This window comes from Magallana gigas, chromosome 2 (assembly GCF_963853765.1).
Source record: "Magallana gigas chromosome 2, xbMagGiga1.1, whole genome shotgun sequence".
Lineage (NCBI taxonomy): Eukaryota > Metazoa > Mollusca > Bivalvia > Ostreida > Ostreidae > Magallana > Magallana gigas.
The window spans coordinates 28,216,483-28,232,449 of record NC_088854.1 but is presented as its reverse complement, the minus strand read 5'-3'; the positions used below and the strand labels follow the sequence as shown (position 1 = coordinate 28,232,449).

The 15,967-nt window shown below is 32.6% G+C and overlaps 3 protein-coding genes across 8 annotated transcripts in view; all 3 read left to right on the top strand.

Moving 5' to 3' along the window:
- Positions 1-15,967, top strand: part of LOC105336574 (uncharacterized) — a 231,635-nt gene that overhangs the window by 182,844 nt on the left and 32,824 nt on the right. For all 5 annotated transcript variants that reach the window (XM_066075970.1, XM_066075967.1, XM_066075969.1 and 2 more), the window contains exon 17: positions 7,628-7,981. In XM_066075970.1, the coding sequence (XP_065932042.1) occupies positions 7,628-7,981 (354 nt within the window). The remainder of the gene's footprint in view (positions 1-7,627; positions 7,982-15,967) is intronic.
- Positions 303-1,891, top strand: LOC117684518 (piggyBac transposable element-derived protein 5). 2 transcript variants are annotated; one of them, XM_066075963.1, is made up of 3 exons: positions 303-1,159; positions 1,253-1,421; positions 1,624-1,891. In XM_066075963.1, the coding sequence occupies exons 1-3, from the start codon at positions 938-940 to the stop codon at positions 1,788-1,790; spliced, it is 558 nt and encodes a 185-aa protein (XP_065932035.1). In that variant the 5' UTR covers positions 303-937; the 3' UTR covers positions 1,791-1,891. The 2 variants fall into 2 exon arrangements, with proteins under 2 accessions (XP_065932035.1, XP_065932034.1); XM_066075962.1 differs by having other exon boundaries at positions 305-1,421; positions 1,624-1,882.
- On the top strand, positions 2,523-6,071 carry LOC109619656 (piggyBac transposable element-derived protein 4). Its single transcript, XM_034474632.2, has 5 exons — positions 2,523-2,607; positions 2,831-2,894; positions 3,107-3,261; positions 4,264-4,450; positions 4,617-6,071. The coding sequence occupies exons 1-5, from the start codon at positions 2,537-2,539 to the stop codon at positions 5,187-5,189; spliced, it is 1,050 nt and encodes a 349-aa protein (XP_034330523.2). The 5' UTR covers positions 2,523-2,536; the 3' UTR covers positions 5,190-6,071.

Genomic DNA, 15,967 nt, shown 5'->3' with positions numbered 1-15,967 from the left:
GACGATGGTTTCAAATAGAAAAAGGTCGAAGGTGAAAGAACAGTCTCAAATCGCTTTTGTTTTAAAATTTTAAAAACTTGATATTTTTAGCATGTTTAGAGCAAATATCACGAAACCAACCGGAAAAAGATGGTGTGACGTCATTATGATAGATTTAAAATTTAAATCAAGCGATCGCCTTTCTTGATTTATTCATTGTTCCGTGGTTTTAATTGAAAATAAATACAATTTACAATTAATTGATTTATTTTATAACATGTTTTAGTTTCCTTCCCATTTAACCCTTTGACCCCCATTGACGCATTTGGACGCACTTTGGTAATACATGTATTAAAAGTTTAATTACTCGCTTATTTTATATCGTATGCTAAAGAACTAGATATCAAAAGAAAATAAAAATCCTCGGGAAAACAGGAGTAATTAAAGAAAAATGATTAATAACTTAAAAAATAAATCATAGTTAAAATTTAAAATCATTTTTAGCTCTTCATTTTGAATGCGCATTGTCGGACAAGGGCGGCTTTTACAGCTCGAAAGCACCGATTTAAATAAAAAAAATCCCCGTAATTATTAAGTAAACAAGTAATACACCACTTTTTATAATATCCTTGATATTGTTTATACACGTTTCATGTGATTTTTTAGAAGAACAAAATTATAAACAGGGTTCAATAGTAAATTACGTTGTTGTACATATATTTTTTAGTTTTCATCCACGCCATGAAGGCTAGTATCGATTGCATTACGTATTTATATTTGTATATAAAACTGAAATGGACCAAGCTAGTAACTGCTTCTTATAATCATATATATTTTGTCAACATTTTATAAAATACGAAGTCTTTTGCCGAGATCACAACAAGCTGAATTTATCTCCCTTTTCCGTTACTACGCTACAATGTAAACATTGAACAAGCGCGGGATTTCTGAGTTTGACATGGAGAACAGTTCATCGGATGACGATAGCGATACCTTGTCTGAGGGTTCAGATCTCCAGCTATTTAGTGAACATGAATTTTCATCGGACACAGACAGTGACGATGATACACAGCAGACAGAGTCATCAATGGAGCCTGACAGCCAACAAACAGAAGCAACTGATGATGACTTCTGGTCTTACGATCTCCACCCAGTGGACATAGCACCATTTACTGAACAAGTAGGCCCAGATCATACTTTACAGCCTGACGATGACTTGTTGAAGTATTTTTACCTTCTGATAAACGAAGATTTCTTTGAAACCGCGGCTCAGGAGACGAACAGATATGCAGAACAGGAAATGACTCGCAAAGGTTCCCGCGATTCGATTTGGTACCCCACAACTAGCCCAGAAATGAAAGCTTTCTTTGGACTGAATATCATCATGGGAATAAATCAGTTACCTCGCATCGATATGTACTGGTCGGAAAACCCATTTGTTGGTAAGTAAAATATATGATTTGTATTGCATATATTGCAAGAAATTCACTAAAGCTAAGCCGCTTGTACGATATAAAATACACCAAATTATATTGAAAAAAAAAATAGAATAACAAAAACCACAAAAACAACCTGCCACACAGAAAGAGTAATTTAAATAATATACCCCCTAAGAATTAATATTTTTGGTTTTCATTCTCCCAGGAAATGAAGGTTTCAAGAAATGCATGACAAGGACAAGGTTTGAAAAATTGCTGCAGTATCTGCACATAAATGACAACCAGGCTCAAGCACCTGCTGGATCACCGAATTATGACAGGTATCATACATGGTTTTGCTTTGGTTTATACAAAACTAATTTCTTTTTGTGAGGGAACTTGATATATTTTTGTTTGCTATTATTATTTTTTTGTAAAGATTGTAAAGACGCATTTGTAAAAAAAAAAAATTAGCAAACAGAAAAGCATGTGCTAAAATATTCACATTGAACAAATACTGGAAACAATTTTTATATGATTCATTTCCTTTGGTAATAAAACTTGGTCCCTCATGTGAGTGATTCTAACCGAAACGTGGATTGCACAGGGAGAAAAGTAAAAAAAAAAACCCAGATGAAATGTAAACTGGATCATTTTATCTTCAAGTTGTTTGAAAGTAATATAAATTGTATTTGATTTTGATTTTCATAGCTTACTTCTATTCACATACCATTTTACTTAGAAAATAACATGAACACCCAGATGTAAATGACATGTCCTAAGTCACAATCAGTGGTTCAGTATTAGTAGAGTCTTGGCATGTCAAGTTTTGAATCATGGTTTAGAGTTTTGACTGAAACCGAAATATCAAAACTAGAATACAAAACTACTAACTCAGTGAACAAGTATTTTACATGTATACACGGATGCAGAAGTTCTGTTTGCCAGGGAAGGGGTGGGTGGGTTCCAAGATCTATTTTTAGTTACGGTACTTTACTATGTGAACTATATAACTTTGAATTTTTCAAAGGGGGTGTGGGCTTGCAGTTGAAATCCTCCACCACCCCCCTCCCCAAATACATTTTAGAATACATGTTTTATTACATTTCAGACTTCATTAAATCAGACCACTTATCGACATGACAAGAGGAAATTTCCAGAAGTTTTACAAACCAGGGAAGTGTCAGAGTATAGATGAAGGAATGATAAGGTACATGTCATGGCATTTCATCCTTGCTCTTGTTCTATCCGCTTTCTAAACGCAACTTGTTAGCATAATGCTAGTGAGAGCTGCTTGGGTCCTGGCCTTGATTTCCAGTCAAGCCATATATTTTCATTATATTCATATGTTCATTCTTCCTTTCCTACTACATTACTTTATCCAGTATGCATAGATTTGCCTATATTATGATTCAATTCTCATATTCTTACAGGTACAAGGGACACCATTATGCACAGCAGTACACGCCAGGAAAACCAATAAAGCGCGGTCTAAAGGTATTTCAATATTTATAACTTTTTTAATCTTCATATCTTTTTTTCAAAACCTTGGATTCCCTAAGTGATCATTATTTTTTAAAAAATATTTTAAAAGTTTTATTTTTAAAAAACCCCAGTAAGTTTACTGACACTTTTTATGTGAAATTGAAAAAATATTGAAACGTTAAATATCATAAATGTTATGACATGGAAACTTTATTTTCATGTAGATATGGATGAGATGTGAACAAAGTGGCTACACCAATGATTACAGAGTGTATCTTGGTAAACATGATTCAATGTGTGGCCCATCACTAGGGGAACGAGTCGTCAAACATTTATGCAAGCCACTGAAGTGGAAAGGTCATCATGTGTTCTTCGATAAGTAAATTATTGTCAGAATGTCAGTCTGTTTACATGCAAGTTAAAATGACTTTTTATGAACAAAGGTTATAAGAATTTCAGAGTTTATGCACCATAAATTTGCTGTGACACAGAATAGGTTTTATCAGTTGTGTGTTTTATCTAATTTTTATTTTTGGGGGAGGGGGGGGGGGCTTCTTTTTCTAGAGATGCATGAAACGCTTGAATGCTACTTCATTTATTTGCAGGAAATGTGACACATTTATGTTCTTGTGAAATAGAAAACTTTTGTATACTTCTACTATATCTCTACGAGTATGTCTCTGCTATATTGACAAATATGTAAACCAATGGCAAAAGTTTTGAATTACAATCATGACCCTATTCATACTACTCAATTTTTAAGGGATTATTTACATATGTTTACATTCTATCCTGTCATAGTTGCTCGAGACTGAAATGGGAATGGGTAAAATATTGTCTCTGATTATTAAATTAAGTTTGATGTCTCATTTTGAAATGACTAAATTTATAAAAGGAACATACAATTACGTGTCTCGTGCATGCAGTCATATTTTTAACGACTTTATAAAAAATCAGAATCAGTCCATCAGTCATATGACTTTTTCTTAATCTTATTTTATTAAAATTTTGAAATTAAGGTGGTATGGGACACTTCCATGTTGTGACGTATTGTTTATCGAAATAAACAATGAAACCAAGTGTAATTATATAAGTAGCTAGTTTCTTTCCCAATATTGTCACCTAACAGCTTAGTGTAGTGAGTTAGAGGGATTGCTACGAATATGAAAGTCATGAGATCGAATCCGGCTGGGGATTTTACAATTTTTACCTCTCAGATAGAATATTTTTAAAAGCTATTTTTTGGTTGAATATTGTGAAATTTGAAAATTTTAAACCGTTGAAAGTATGTCAATTATAATTTATTTTAATCCACATTAATATTGACAGATGTCCCATACCACCTTTAGTTCATTTTATTGTTGGTTTTCTTTTCCTTCAGATATTTCACTTCTATTCCTCTTCTCCAAACTCTTGAATCCTACGGTGTATATGGTTGCGGGACTATAATGGCAAACAGGAAAGGGTTTCCCTCACAACTGAAGAACCCACACCTTCCTGAGAGAGGAGATGCTGAACAGATGCAACATAATAACCTTGTTGCCACCGTATGGAATGATGCTAAACCTGTACGTAGTTTTTATGTGGTAAAATAGGTGTTGTATTTGTAAAAGTCTAGGTTCAGTGCCTATCTCTTTTACGTGAAAAAAACAATGGATATTTGTGAGAGTAAACATGTTTTCAAATGATTCAAAAGACAGGGTTATTTAATTTTTCATATAAATTTAATCTCAGGTTCACATTGCATCTACAACATCTGACCCTCTCGGAGATGGCCTAGCTCAAAGAAGGGTTCGGGGTGGTGGTGTTATCATCATTCAGCGCCCGCCTGCAGTTGAGCACTACCAACAGCACTACTATGGTGTAGACAGAACACAGCAATACAGATCCAAGTGTTCAGTTGGCCGTCCATCCAAAAAGTTTTGGAAGTATCTGGTCAACTATATTTTTGAAATTTCTCTGATCAACACATTCCTTCTTTGGTTTGAAACCCCAGGAACAAGAAAACCAACAAAACATTTCTCTATGGTTGACTGCAACTTGTCTATCGCAGAGAAACTTATTGGTGATTTCTCTAGCAGAAAGCGGGCACCTTCATGTGGAAGGGGAGTTGCAGGTATAAGTGTTGCTAACATCAACCGGCACATCAGCACAAAGTTGACAAGACCGCGAGGAAGATGCAATCAGTGCAAGAAGAATGGCAGAAGAAGTGACACATTTTTTGGTTGTAGCATTTGTAATGTACATCTGTGTAGAGGAGCTTGTTTTCAGGCCTATCACACTTATCATCACTTGCTTATGGAATAGGTTTATATATCATGTAATGTCTGTTTATAATTGCATGTTTTGTTCAAATAATATGTGTCTACTTTATTTGGTGGCTCCAAGCACTTATCTAATCCACTCAAAAGTTTGCATATTTTCGAAGGTGATTTTGTCGTGTACCATGTATTTTTAAAACCTAAATCTAAAAAATAATCTAAATATGTTATTGAAAAGAAATAAACTATTCATCACTGTGTGTTGGTAACTGTTGCCATGACAACCATTTTTAATTTATGTACATGTATTTAATATTTCTATTGTATACTAAAGCTGAATTCTTTATTCATTGATTTTCTTGAAAAATTGATAAAGCTTCTTGGTTTCTTTCCATATGAATTTTGTTGTATTCATAATGAAATAATTTTATTGAAAAGCTTGTGGTCTTGTTGCTATGGTAACTATTGTTTCTGCGTTTTCAAGGATGTATTATTAGAAAAAAAAATATATCGTCGGTAACATTATAAACCACATTGTAGACTGTTATTGCCTTTTTTGGGTCACTAAAGACACACTTTGAAACTTTATTACAATTGTTTGTTGTTACTTTTTTTTGATCAGAAAATGCCAAATGTTGCGCAAAGCAACATCAAAAAAGTTGTTTCAAATTGTTTTGATAAGAACTCCAGCTGTTCAATTATACTTTACAATGTATTTTTATGTAGAATATTCTGTATATTACTTTATCGTTCAATATGGTATCAAAATATTCCACTATTCAATGAAAAATTTATGAAAAAATATTATTTTATGATTTAAGCCCAAAACGTTGCCATGGCAACCGCATATTTGACTTTTTTTAATCAAATTTAAAATCTGCAAAAAAATGTGTTTCATTCCATATAAGGTTGTTTGAGTAAAAAAATAACCAGTATTAAGTTAAATTCAATTTGTTATTATATAACTTGATTTTGGTATATTGTGAAAAGTTCTGGGGGTTAAAGGGTTAATACGGTATACAATTTAACTCAAATTTAAAATCAAACTAATCCGATTTTTATCATTTGAAAAACCAGAATCGGATTTAAATGTTTTTTTCACTAAAACTATCGACGCACAGAACTATAAGAAGTTTAAACCATGATATGGAAGCGACAAAAAGTATTCGAATAGGTCCGATGACATATACAAGATACATATCTACATGTATCTTCTTTTGTTACTTCGACCTTGCATTTCGCTGAAAAATATTTAGTCCTTCAACATGGTTGCTTCTTGATAAACCAAAACAGCACATAAGATTTGTAGTTAAAAAAAATTACCAGACTTTGACCCGTGCGTGCACGGGTTTACCTTGCATGTGATATTGGACATTTACGAATTAGATTCATCAATACACCGTATTGTTGACATTTACATAACCAAGCTTTAAGCCTGTAGTACAATAATGCTATTAATTTCACTACACTCTGATTAGTTAGAATGTCTCGGGACAGGCCATCGATCGCCACAGTTAAAATGTCTCCCATATACCCGTAATGTAGCAAAAAATTGCAGAATCGCTCCGAAATGATTTTGGAGAAAATTAATGAAGTTGCATTGAAAATAACAGTTAAATTACAGTAAAACACGGTTATAGCGAACACGCTTATAATGAATTGACGCTTACAGCGAAGTGATTATCATTCCCCGTGACTTTATTTCTTGTTGTAAACTTGACAGATATAACGAATTACGCTTATAACGAAGTAAAATTTCCCATCCCTGGGACTTCGTTTTAAGCGTGTTTTACTGTATTCATGACAAACCATTTAGAAGCTGTAAATATCTTTCAGCTAAAATTTAATTCATATTAATTAAGAATTCAACATTTTTGAACTACATTTTTACAAACGTTTTTTACTCGCTTCGAATTTACACACCATATTGCCATTCGAAACTCTCGGGATTTTTTATTTTAAATGCACTGAGTAAGAGTTATCTCCCGCACTTCCTTTGATGAACAAAATAAATGACAAATTTTCAATGAAAATTTACATGTATTTGTAATTTCATTTCTGAGTTTATCCATGCAAATGTGATATTGTGGAAACATAAACTAAAGTGCCTTCCGTGACTTAGCTTGAATATAATGCGCATGCGCAAGATTGTAAAATCTAAAAAAAAATCCAGATGATTTCCGGGATTTTTAAAGAAATTTTCGTTGATTATTAATTAGCGAAGCTTGATTGAGAAAAAATAAAAACAAATTGGTAATCTTCAAGTACCGATGATGTTTAAAATGTATAAAACATAAGACAGTACGTTCCAGATTTCTCGGTATTAAAGCCAAAAAATTCGAGTCTATTTTTTCAATATAGTAGTATAGATTATTTTGATGATGCGATTACTGGGCTATAGAGGTCAGGGTTATTTGCACTACATTTATGTTGCTCTTTGCTTAATTTAATGAAAGTCTTTAATAACGTTATAAATGTTAACAGTGGACCTCGGAGCTACGCAGTCACCAACAACCCAATCGACAACTGCTGTCCAGACAGTCGAAACCACTTCATCAGAAACAACTACAACATCAACAGCTGCTGCTCAATCAACCGAAACAACTGCTGCATCAACAACTGCTGCACAAACAACTGCTGCATCAACAACTGCTTTTCAAACAACCGAAACAACTGCAGCATCAGCACATGTAGGAACAACAACAGAAACAATCGTAAAATCAACGCCAACATCCGTACCAGCAACAGTGCAAACTGTCTCATCGACAATCACTGCTTCATCAGCAGAATCATCAACTGTCGTATCAACAGCAGCTCCTCATACGGACCCTTCAACAGGTAATTAAAAGTATTCCAAGTGTGCTTTGCAACATAGTTATTTTTGCCTATTAGTAAATTAACTTATTCTCACGAAAAAACATACCCAGTATATACTTTTAAAAACATATTCCTTTAATAATTTCCCTTTTAAAAACCATATAAACCTCATTTACAATTATAACGGTATTGTTTGCACTTACATCTAATACAACCTCTATTTTAACATATGAATAACTTTATAGTTTTAATAACGACTCCTTTTTGGGAAAGTTTGCAAAAAAGTTAATAGGATGTTAAACATTTTTAAATATTTACTTTATATTTTTTATATACACTTACAAATGTACATGTAAGAACTCAAGTGAATGTGTTAATTTTACGAAATATGTCACGTAGATAAGAAAATCGTGTACAATAATTATAACAACCCAAACTTTATTGCATAAAGGGTTACTGGAATGTAAAGTACATGTAATTAAAAGTTTCGAAGAGAAATGCTGCAAAGCTGAATAAGAAAAATCATTTGTAGATACTTAATTAGTATGTATTTCTTTCCTATAAGCTAGGGAAAATTTACTTGAAATCACAAAAAATAAATATAAACAAGACACGATCTCGTTGCGAGCAACGAGGAGATCTTCCGTCCGATTTTTAGAAGGTGATATGACGTCATCGACTTTAATATTTGAAAACAAAACAGGATCTGGAAATAGGAGTTGAGTACTAATGCTTTCCTGTAATGCTTTTTATGAGTTCTCTTAAGTTGCTTTTTCAAATACTTGCATTACTTCCAATTGAGATAGAAAAGATTATACTTTTTTACCTCTGGCCCCTTAAATCCCTAGTTAGGTACATGTAGCGCATGAGAAAATTATGATATTGTTATGATATATAAACGTATTATACCTACTTTTGCTTTTATAACCTATTACAAAACATCACTCAGTAAATGACTATATAGATAAGAGACTTTAGGCCCGTTATGGTCCCTAATTTGGGGAGACAGTCCCTTTTTCTTCATATTAAATGACAGGTCGTTTAGTTTTAAACACATTTTGTTCAACAAGTGTATAGAAATTCATTACCGTTCCCGAGATATATGTGAAGGAAAGTTTTTGGGGCCGATCCCTTATCTCCTTATAAGAGCTGTTTAAGGACATTTTAAATGTTGGATATTGTTTTGTGGCTCATTTTGAGCATCTTTGCTTCTATACTGCATTTCCAAAGATTTTTCTTTTCTGATATATGGGTAATTAATTTTTTCGGACAGTTGACCTCTGAAAACCTCTAATTATGTATTGCATGGTAAAATCATTTCATTGCTTGGATACAAAATATCTCTCAGTAAAGACTTTAGAGCCCTCCGGTCCCCTAAATTGAGAGGCAAGCCCTTTTTTTCTTGATATCGATTAAAATTTCAAATGATATATGGGTGATCACATTTTGGACGATAGACCCCTAAAAACCTAATAACGTATTACATGATAAAATCAATAGATTCCTTAGATGTATAGCAGTAGAAATCGACTTAAAATTTGAAATTTTGTTTAACGTGATTTTGAATGACAACAGTTGTGAATGGAATTGGAGATCATTTTGGAGATTAAACAGGTATTGAAAATAATTCATGCACAGGATCATGCATATGACAAATAAAGTGTCTTACACATGTTAATCTTAATGATAAGGCTGCTTGGTCCGATTTTCATTGAAACAATTGTTATGCTAAGTATGTGTGCAATTTAATATACGTTGCAGTAGTTTTCCGGTCAATTAAGCCATATTTCAATGAAAAATAATGTACATGTTGAAACTAGTTGAATCCGAATGTTGTGTATTCCGGCATGCTGTCCAATCCGGCGACATTATTCAGCCCCTTGACATTTTCCTAACATTTTTGTTTAAAAAATGTTGTGCAATCCGGATCCTGTCTATTCTGTGAACCGCTGCGATGAGAAAAAAAAACCCGAATGCTTATAATTAGTGAGAGTTATCTCCCGTAGTCCGGCCATTTATCGATCGATCAGCCTTCTGCGAGATAATCAATGCTCAATTATCGACCAATTATTCTGTCGTTGCTATTGAATTAAACATCTATGAATATAGATGCAAAGTAACAACTTATTTCAGTTTATTCTGTTAAGTCTTGTTATAAATAAATTCGCATTTTTTGCAATAATTAGATTATAGTTCACCCCATTTTTTTCAGGCCGTGATTCAGAAAACTGCGGGAGTAAGACTGTCAAAATCGTTTGTCATCCACTCATTATACCTCGAAACGTTATAATTTCATATCAGGCACCAAACAATGAAGAGAAATGGAAATATTCGGCGGAGCTAAATATTTAAATATTCTTATGATAAAATTTTGTATTTATGGCAAATGTAGATTAATTAATTTTTTCTCCTGTAAGATATAATCGCACTTGTGTTTTGTAGCCTTACTTTTAAACTCCCTTTAGCCAAATCTGTCAAATATCATAGTCGTTTCACCCTCTTGTTGCAAACCAAGCTGATATGTTCAATCTATGCGCTGTTGAACGAAATACTCGGCTAGAGAAACTTATTGCATGGGCCGTCTAAAATTATTACTTTTAATGATAAATTTAGAAACTTTTAGATTTCACAATATGTAATTTTTGTTACTTTACAGGAAAATTGTCAATTCATGCACATACAATTTGCACAAAATAACTTAAATGTTATTCATGCAACCAGTGTTTGAAATTTAGACCGCTCTTGATAGATATATTTTGGGGTCTTCTTATCGGGGCCGTGTAACAAAATTTTAGCCATTTCCGAGATAATGCGCGCACAAAAATCGTTAATAAAAGAAATGAATGCAGTAAACGGAAGCTCTTAACAAGGGGTAGTGCTATAAAATTCCTATTAACATGTATTTAACTTACCTTGTATAATTATCAATCATAGGCATTAGATAACTGCTATTGCTTAATTGGCAAACTTGATTTGCTTATTGACTCCATAACCTCTCGATTCCGCTTTTATAAAATACATAATTTATGATTATGTACTCCAAACAGGTGCTGTACTTTACAGAACGTTCTTTACGCGATCGCCAATCGCTTCTTTTGGGAAAGAACAGTCCTAATCAGACAGCAAATACATAATAAAGCATACAGACGTTTTATTAAAGTATATATAATTTATGTATTAAATATTCGAGTGTGCCTGAATATGCAAAGCCCATTCGATTTGAAAATTTCCCTTATCTACTTAGAAGTATTTTTAATCATTTGACTGTCCTCTACTCGATCTTAAACTGTCCGAATCCAAGCAAAACTTTTACTCACCGAATGTACATGAACTTTTTTAAAACTCACATATTCTTTCAGAATATAATTTCAATAACAAAAAATAAAATCCAATTAATAAAAGAATAAAATCAGCACTGAATATTCTTTTTTATGAATCAGACTACCTTTGTAAAAAGGTTAAACCAATAGTGTGACCCTTAGTCTTTTACGGCCTGAATATATAAAAAACTTGTTTAAAATGATTAGTTTTATCGTGCCCGCACCTACCGCAAGCATGTAACATTGTACTACTTAAGCTGCCTTATCTCGAATGCTTTTTAATTATATATATTTCAACTTTAAATATATTTCAATTTTTACTTTCAACCACTCTCTCTCTCTCTCTCTCTCTCTCTCTCTCTCTCTGTCTCTCTCATAAAAAGATTCTAATATTTTGTTAGCTAAATGAATTATCACAGAATACAGATACTTATGATGTGTGTGTTGGAATAATCATGTTGTGAATATCGCCTATATTTTGTTGAAGTAGGTAATGTAATGCATTAAATTCTCAGCAGCAAAATGTCAGAAATAGACACAGGTGAATGTATTTGTATTTCAACTAGTACGACTGTAAAACATTGTATTATATTCATTGATAGCAGGTTTTTTTTCTTTATTTTACGCACTTTGATTTAATCAATGATTAGATGCATCGTTAACCAATATAATTGAAAATAAAAATAATTTAACAAAGAATGAATGAACATTCAAATGTGTGATAACATATATACACGAGAAGCATGTGTCCTAGACCACAACGAATCGGCCTGTGCTATGTAAATGTACACCCAACGTGGTGAGTTTGACATGTTTGCAGTCTGATAACTGAATTTTATTTTCCACCAATAATACTGTTCATGACACAGACAAGATCACAAAGAACGCCTTATTTCAATGACAGTCATACTATTTATTTATTTTTCAATTACGATACTAAAACAGCATTACTTCGTAGGTAATGGTATAATCGTTTTTAGACGGAGGCTCTATGGGCCTCCTCTATTGCTAGCGGTCCGCTCACATATGACGTCGATAGTGGATTTGACAGACACCAATTAAGCGGCAATAATTGCAATATTCGTTTGGGGTTCATATTTCAATATTATTGTTGAAATAAATATCTTATTTGCAATTACAATAAATAGAACTATACATATTGCGATCAACAAACATAATTTCTCTCGAAAATGTTAGTCCATATGTCAAATGAATATGCATCAGTTTAAGAATAGCAATGGTGTGTAATCGTTTAGTGGCTATTTATTTACTTTTTATGCAGCTTCCTGTCCGTGACGTCAAATAATGAGGATTCCTCAAGAACCATCTTGTGTTGACCGAAATATTGAATAATTATGAGATTCAACGGATAAACACGGCGTTGTTGTTAGTCTGTATCGTATATTACTTGTGCATTATCAATTAATCTCCTGCGGAGAAAAAATGTATAGCTACACTCCCGCCCCCGGCATCGATCCAATAAAATGATTATTCAACAAGTTGAACTACTGCTATGTGAACTTGAGTATTCCCCAAATTAAGTACAGACAACCGTGATCAGAGCATGGCACATTTTAGTTTAATTTTACTTGGCATGCATACTAAACCTACTATACGGATAGTGAACAAATAAATTAAACATCGAGATTACACCCTTTAACGCACCCCCCCCCCCCCCCCCCACACACACACATTCAGTGTGTGCATAGGTAAAGTACCCAGGCCACGTCCTGTGAAGCTTGATTAATCCTGCATTGTCTGGCCAGCGCTGTCAATTTCAAAGTAAGTAGGGAAGTCAGTGTGTTTTTGCAAGCTGATAAGAGAATTTCGCGTGAAATAAATAAATGTAAAAACATTTGACAGAATGTACATATTTTCTTTTAAAAGTGAAGTATGGGGTATTACAATATCTGCTGCGGTATATTATTTTAAATCTAGCTTTAAAGAGGTATTACAGCGAATTCTATTATTTATAATATATTAAACATAGTTAGATAAAAGAATAGAAGTTGTGCATATACTGAAAGATTGAATCTTTTTACAGCAAAAAAAAGCTCGCAATTGCGTGTTAAATATTTTTCCGAAATTCTGAATTTATATTTCTAAAATTTTGTTTACACCACAAGTAAAATCTGTATAAATTCGTAATATTTTCATCATTTGCAGAAAGTCACGATGAAATGTTTACTACGATGGCCGATATGGGCCGGACAAAAAGTAACCATGAGATGTGTTTGATTTGCCGGCAATTCCTGAAATGCCGGCAAAAAGTAACCACGAGTTGTGTTTGATTTGCCGGCAATTCTTAGATGCCGGCAAATCTTAAATGTGGGCAAATATTATATTTAATGTTTAATTAAAATACCAGAAGATTGAGGTCACAAAAGTCAAGTTATCTTAATTGGTCGAAAGGGTTGAAAAGAAGCAAAGTATGAGGAGAAGTAAGGGGGGAATTGCGCGCCGACAATGTTGAGGGCCTTTCGAAACTTATTTATCACGGCAAATATAGAGATGACGGCTTTATTCTATTTAATGGAAGCCCGGATGAATTTAAAGAATTTTTTGACATAGGGAACTCTTGTCATAAATATCTGAGATTTACTTATGAATTATCTCACACCAGTCAATTTCTTAGACACGACCATATACAAGAAAACAAGATTCTCAGATAGCCAGCGATTAGACATTCGCTCATATATCAAACCTACTAACAGCTTCCAATACCTGCACAGACAAAGTGCTCATAGCTCATCAGTTTTCAAGGGCCTAATTAAAGGAGAATGTACCAGACATCTGAGAAATACTAGTGATCAAGCTGTATTACAAAGTATTTTTAAAGACTTTAAAACTCATCTAAAAAAAGAGATTTAAAACAATCAGATATTGAACCTATTGTGCAAGAAACTTTTTCAGCAAATAGAATTAATCTTCTAAATAAATAAAAGAAGAACACAATAAAAAGGCTGTATCTAATGTTCTGGTGACCAAATTTGTATAAAAGAATTAAGGAAACGACTTATGAAATACTGGGATAACATACAACATGACGAAGTATGCAAAAATTATTCACAACACCTCCTATGGTTGCATTACGAAAGACGAATAGGGCCACTTAAAAAAATATTTTTTTCTCGTAATTACGAGAAAAAATCTCGTTATTACGAGTTAATTATATCGTTATAACGAGTTAATTATCTCGTTATTACGAGAAAAGATTTCGTTATTATGAGTTAATTATCTCGTTATTACGAAATAATTATCTCGTAATTACGAGAAAAGATCTCGTTATTACGAGTTTAATATCTCGTTATTACGAGAAAAGATCTTTTTTAAATGGCGCGTTTCATTATTCTATTCTTTTTATGTAAAGTGTATGAACTACTGCAATGTCTATTAATATACACATACTTAGCATAATTATCGTTTAAAAGCGTACGCATAAATAGATATTAAATCGGACTAAGCAGTTTTAAAGAAATTTCAGAAGAAGTAGCAAAGCAGATTGATTAATAAATTCATTGAACTATATTTCAATAATTAAAAGGATACGTGTAATTTGTTTTCAGACTCCAAAATGTATATATATTTAATCAATTATTTTCAATGTACATGAAGGTTGTGAAAGAACATATAAAACACAAAATCGGGTAAATCCTGTATATCCATATCCATGACTAAAACTATATAGTCATTAAAGTTATCTGTATCTAATAGAATTGTGTTTTTACGACAATAGGACTACCTGGTATTTACTTCGGAGTGGGATTATAATATATATATATATATATAAGTTGAATAGTAAAATTACATGAAGTTTTTTCCTTTTATTCATATAAGATAAAATGTCAAATCCAATCATTTTGATATGTAGAAATTAATAAATAATGATCGTTGTTATTTTTAAATATCAATCAAAATTGAATCAACGTTCCTGTAATGAAAAAGATAGACTAAAAGGATGAGCCAGTCAAATTCTTTTCAGAAACGCACAACTTTATATAGATCTTTTCTCGTAATAACGAGGAAATTAACTCGTAATAACGAGAAAATTAACTCGTAATAACGAGAAAATTAACTCGTAATAACTAGAAAATTAACTCGTAATAACGAGATCTTTTCTCGTAATAACGAGAAAATTAACTCGCAATAACGAGATCTTTTCTCGTAATAACGAGAAAATTGTCTCGTAATAACGAGATCTTTTCTCGTAATTACGAGATCTTTTCTCGTAATTACGAGATCTTTTCTCGTAATAACGAGAAAATTAACTCGTAATAACGAGATCTTTTCTCCTAATAACGAGATAAATAACTCGTAATAACGAGATCTTTTCTCGTAATTACGAGATCTTTTCTCGTAATAACGAGATAATTTACTCGTTATAACGAGATAAAAATATTTTTTAATGTGGCCCTATTCGGCTTTCGTATTGCATACAGTAAACACAAAAATATAGGTGATCTTATCATAAGATCCAAATTAAAACCAAATGAAGTTCAAAGAGATTAATTGATTTATGTATAAGGTGAGCTCCTGACGAAGTGGGCCTTATTACAAATTTGAAATGTCACCTGTGCTATTAATACCGCCGAAACGCTCTTAATTAGTTATGATATATAAGCAATTGACCAAATGCTTCATTAAGAGTGTCGGGTTCCAATGAGTTTAAGACATGTCTGGATGTTTT

Bases quoted from the DNA above. Each gene is read 5' to 3' on its own strand.
- LOC109619656 (XM_034474632.2), top strand. From the start codon at position 2,537: ATGACAAGAGGAAATTTCCAGAAGTTTTACAAACCAGGGAAGTGTCAG. The intron at 2,608-2,830 runs GTACATGTCATG...ATATTCTTACAG, and splicing joins ATAGATGAAGGAATGATAAG to GTACAAGGGACACCATTATG. The intron at 3,262-4,263 runs GTAAATTATTGT...CTTTTCCTTCAG, and splicing joins CATCATGTGTTCTTCGATAA to ATATTTCACTTCTATTCCTC.
- LOC117684518 (XM_066075962.1), top strand. From the start codon at position 938: ATGGAGAACAGTTCATCGGATGACGATAGCGATACCTTGTCTGAGGGT. The intron at 1,422-1,623 runs GTAAGTAAAATA...TCATTCTCCCAG, and splicing joins GTCGGAAAACCCATTTGTTG to GAAATGAAGGTTTCAAGAAA.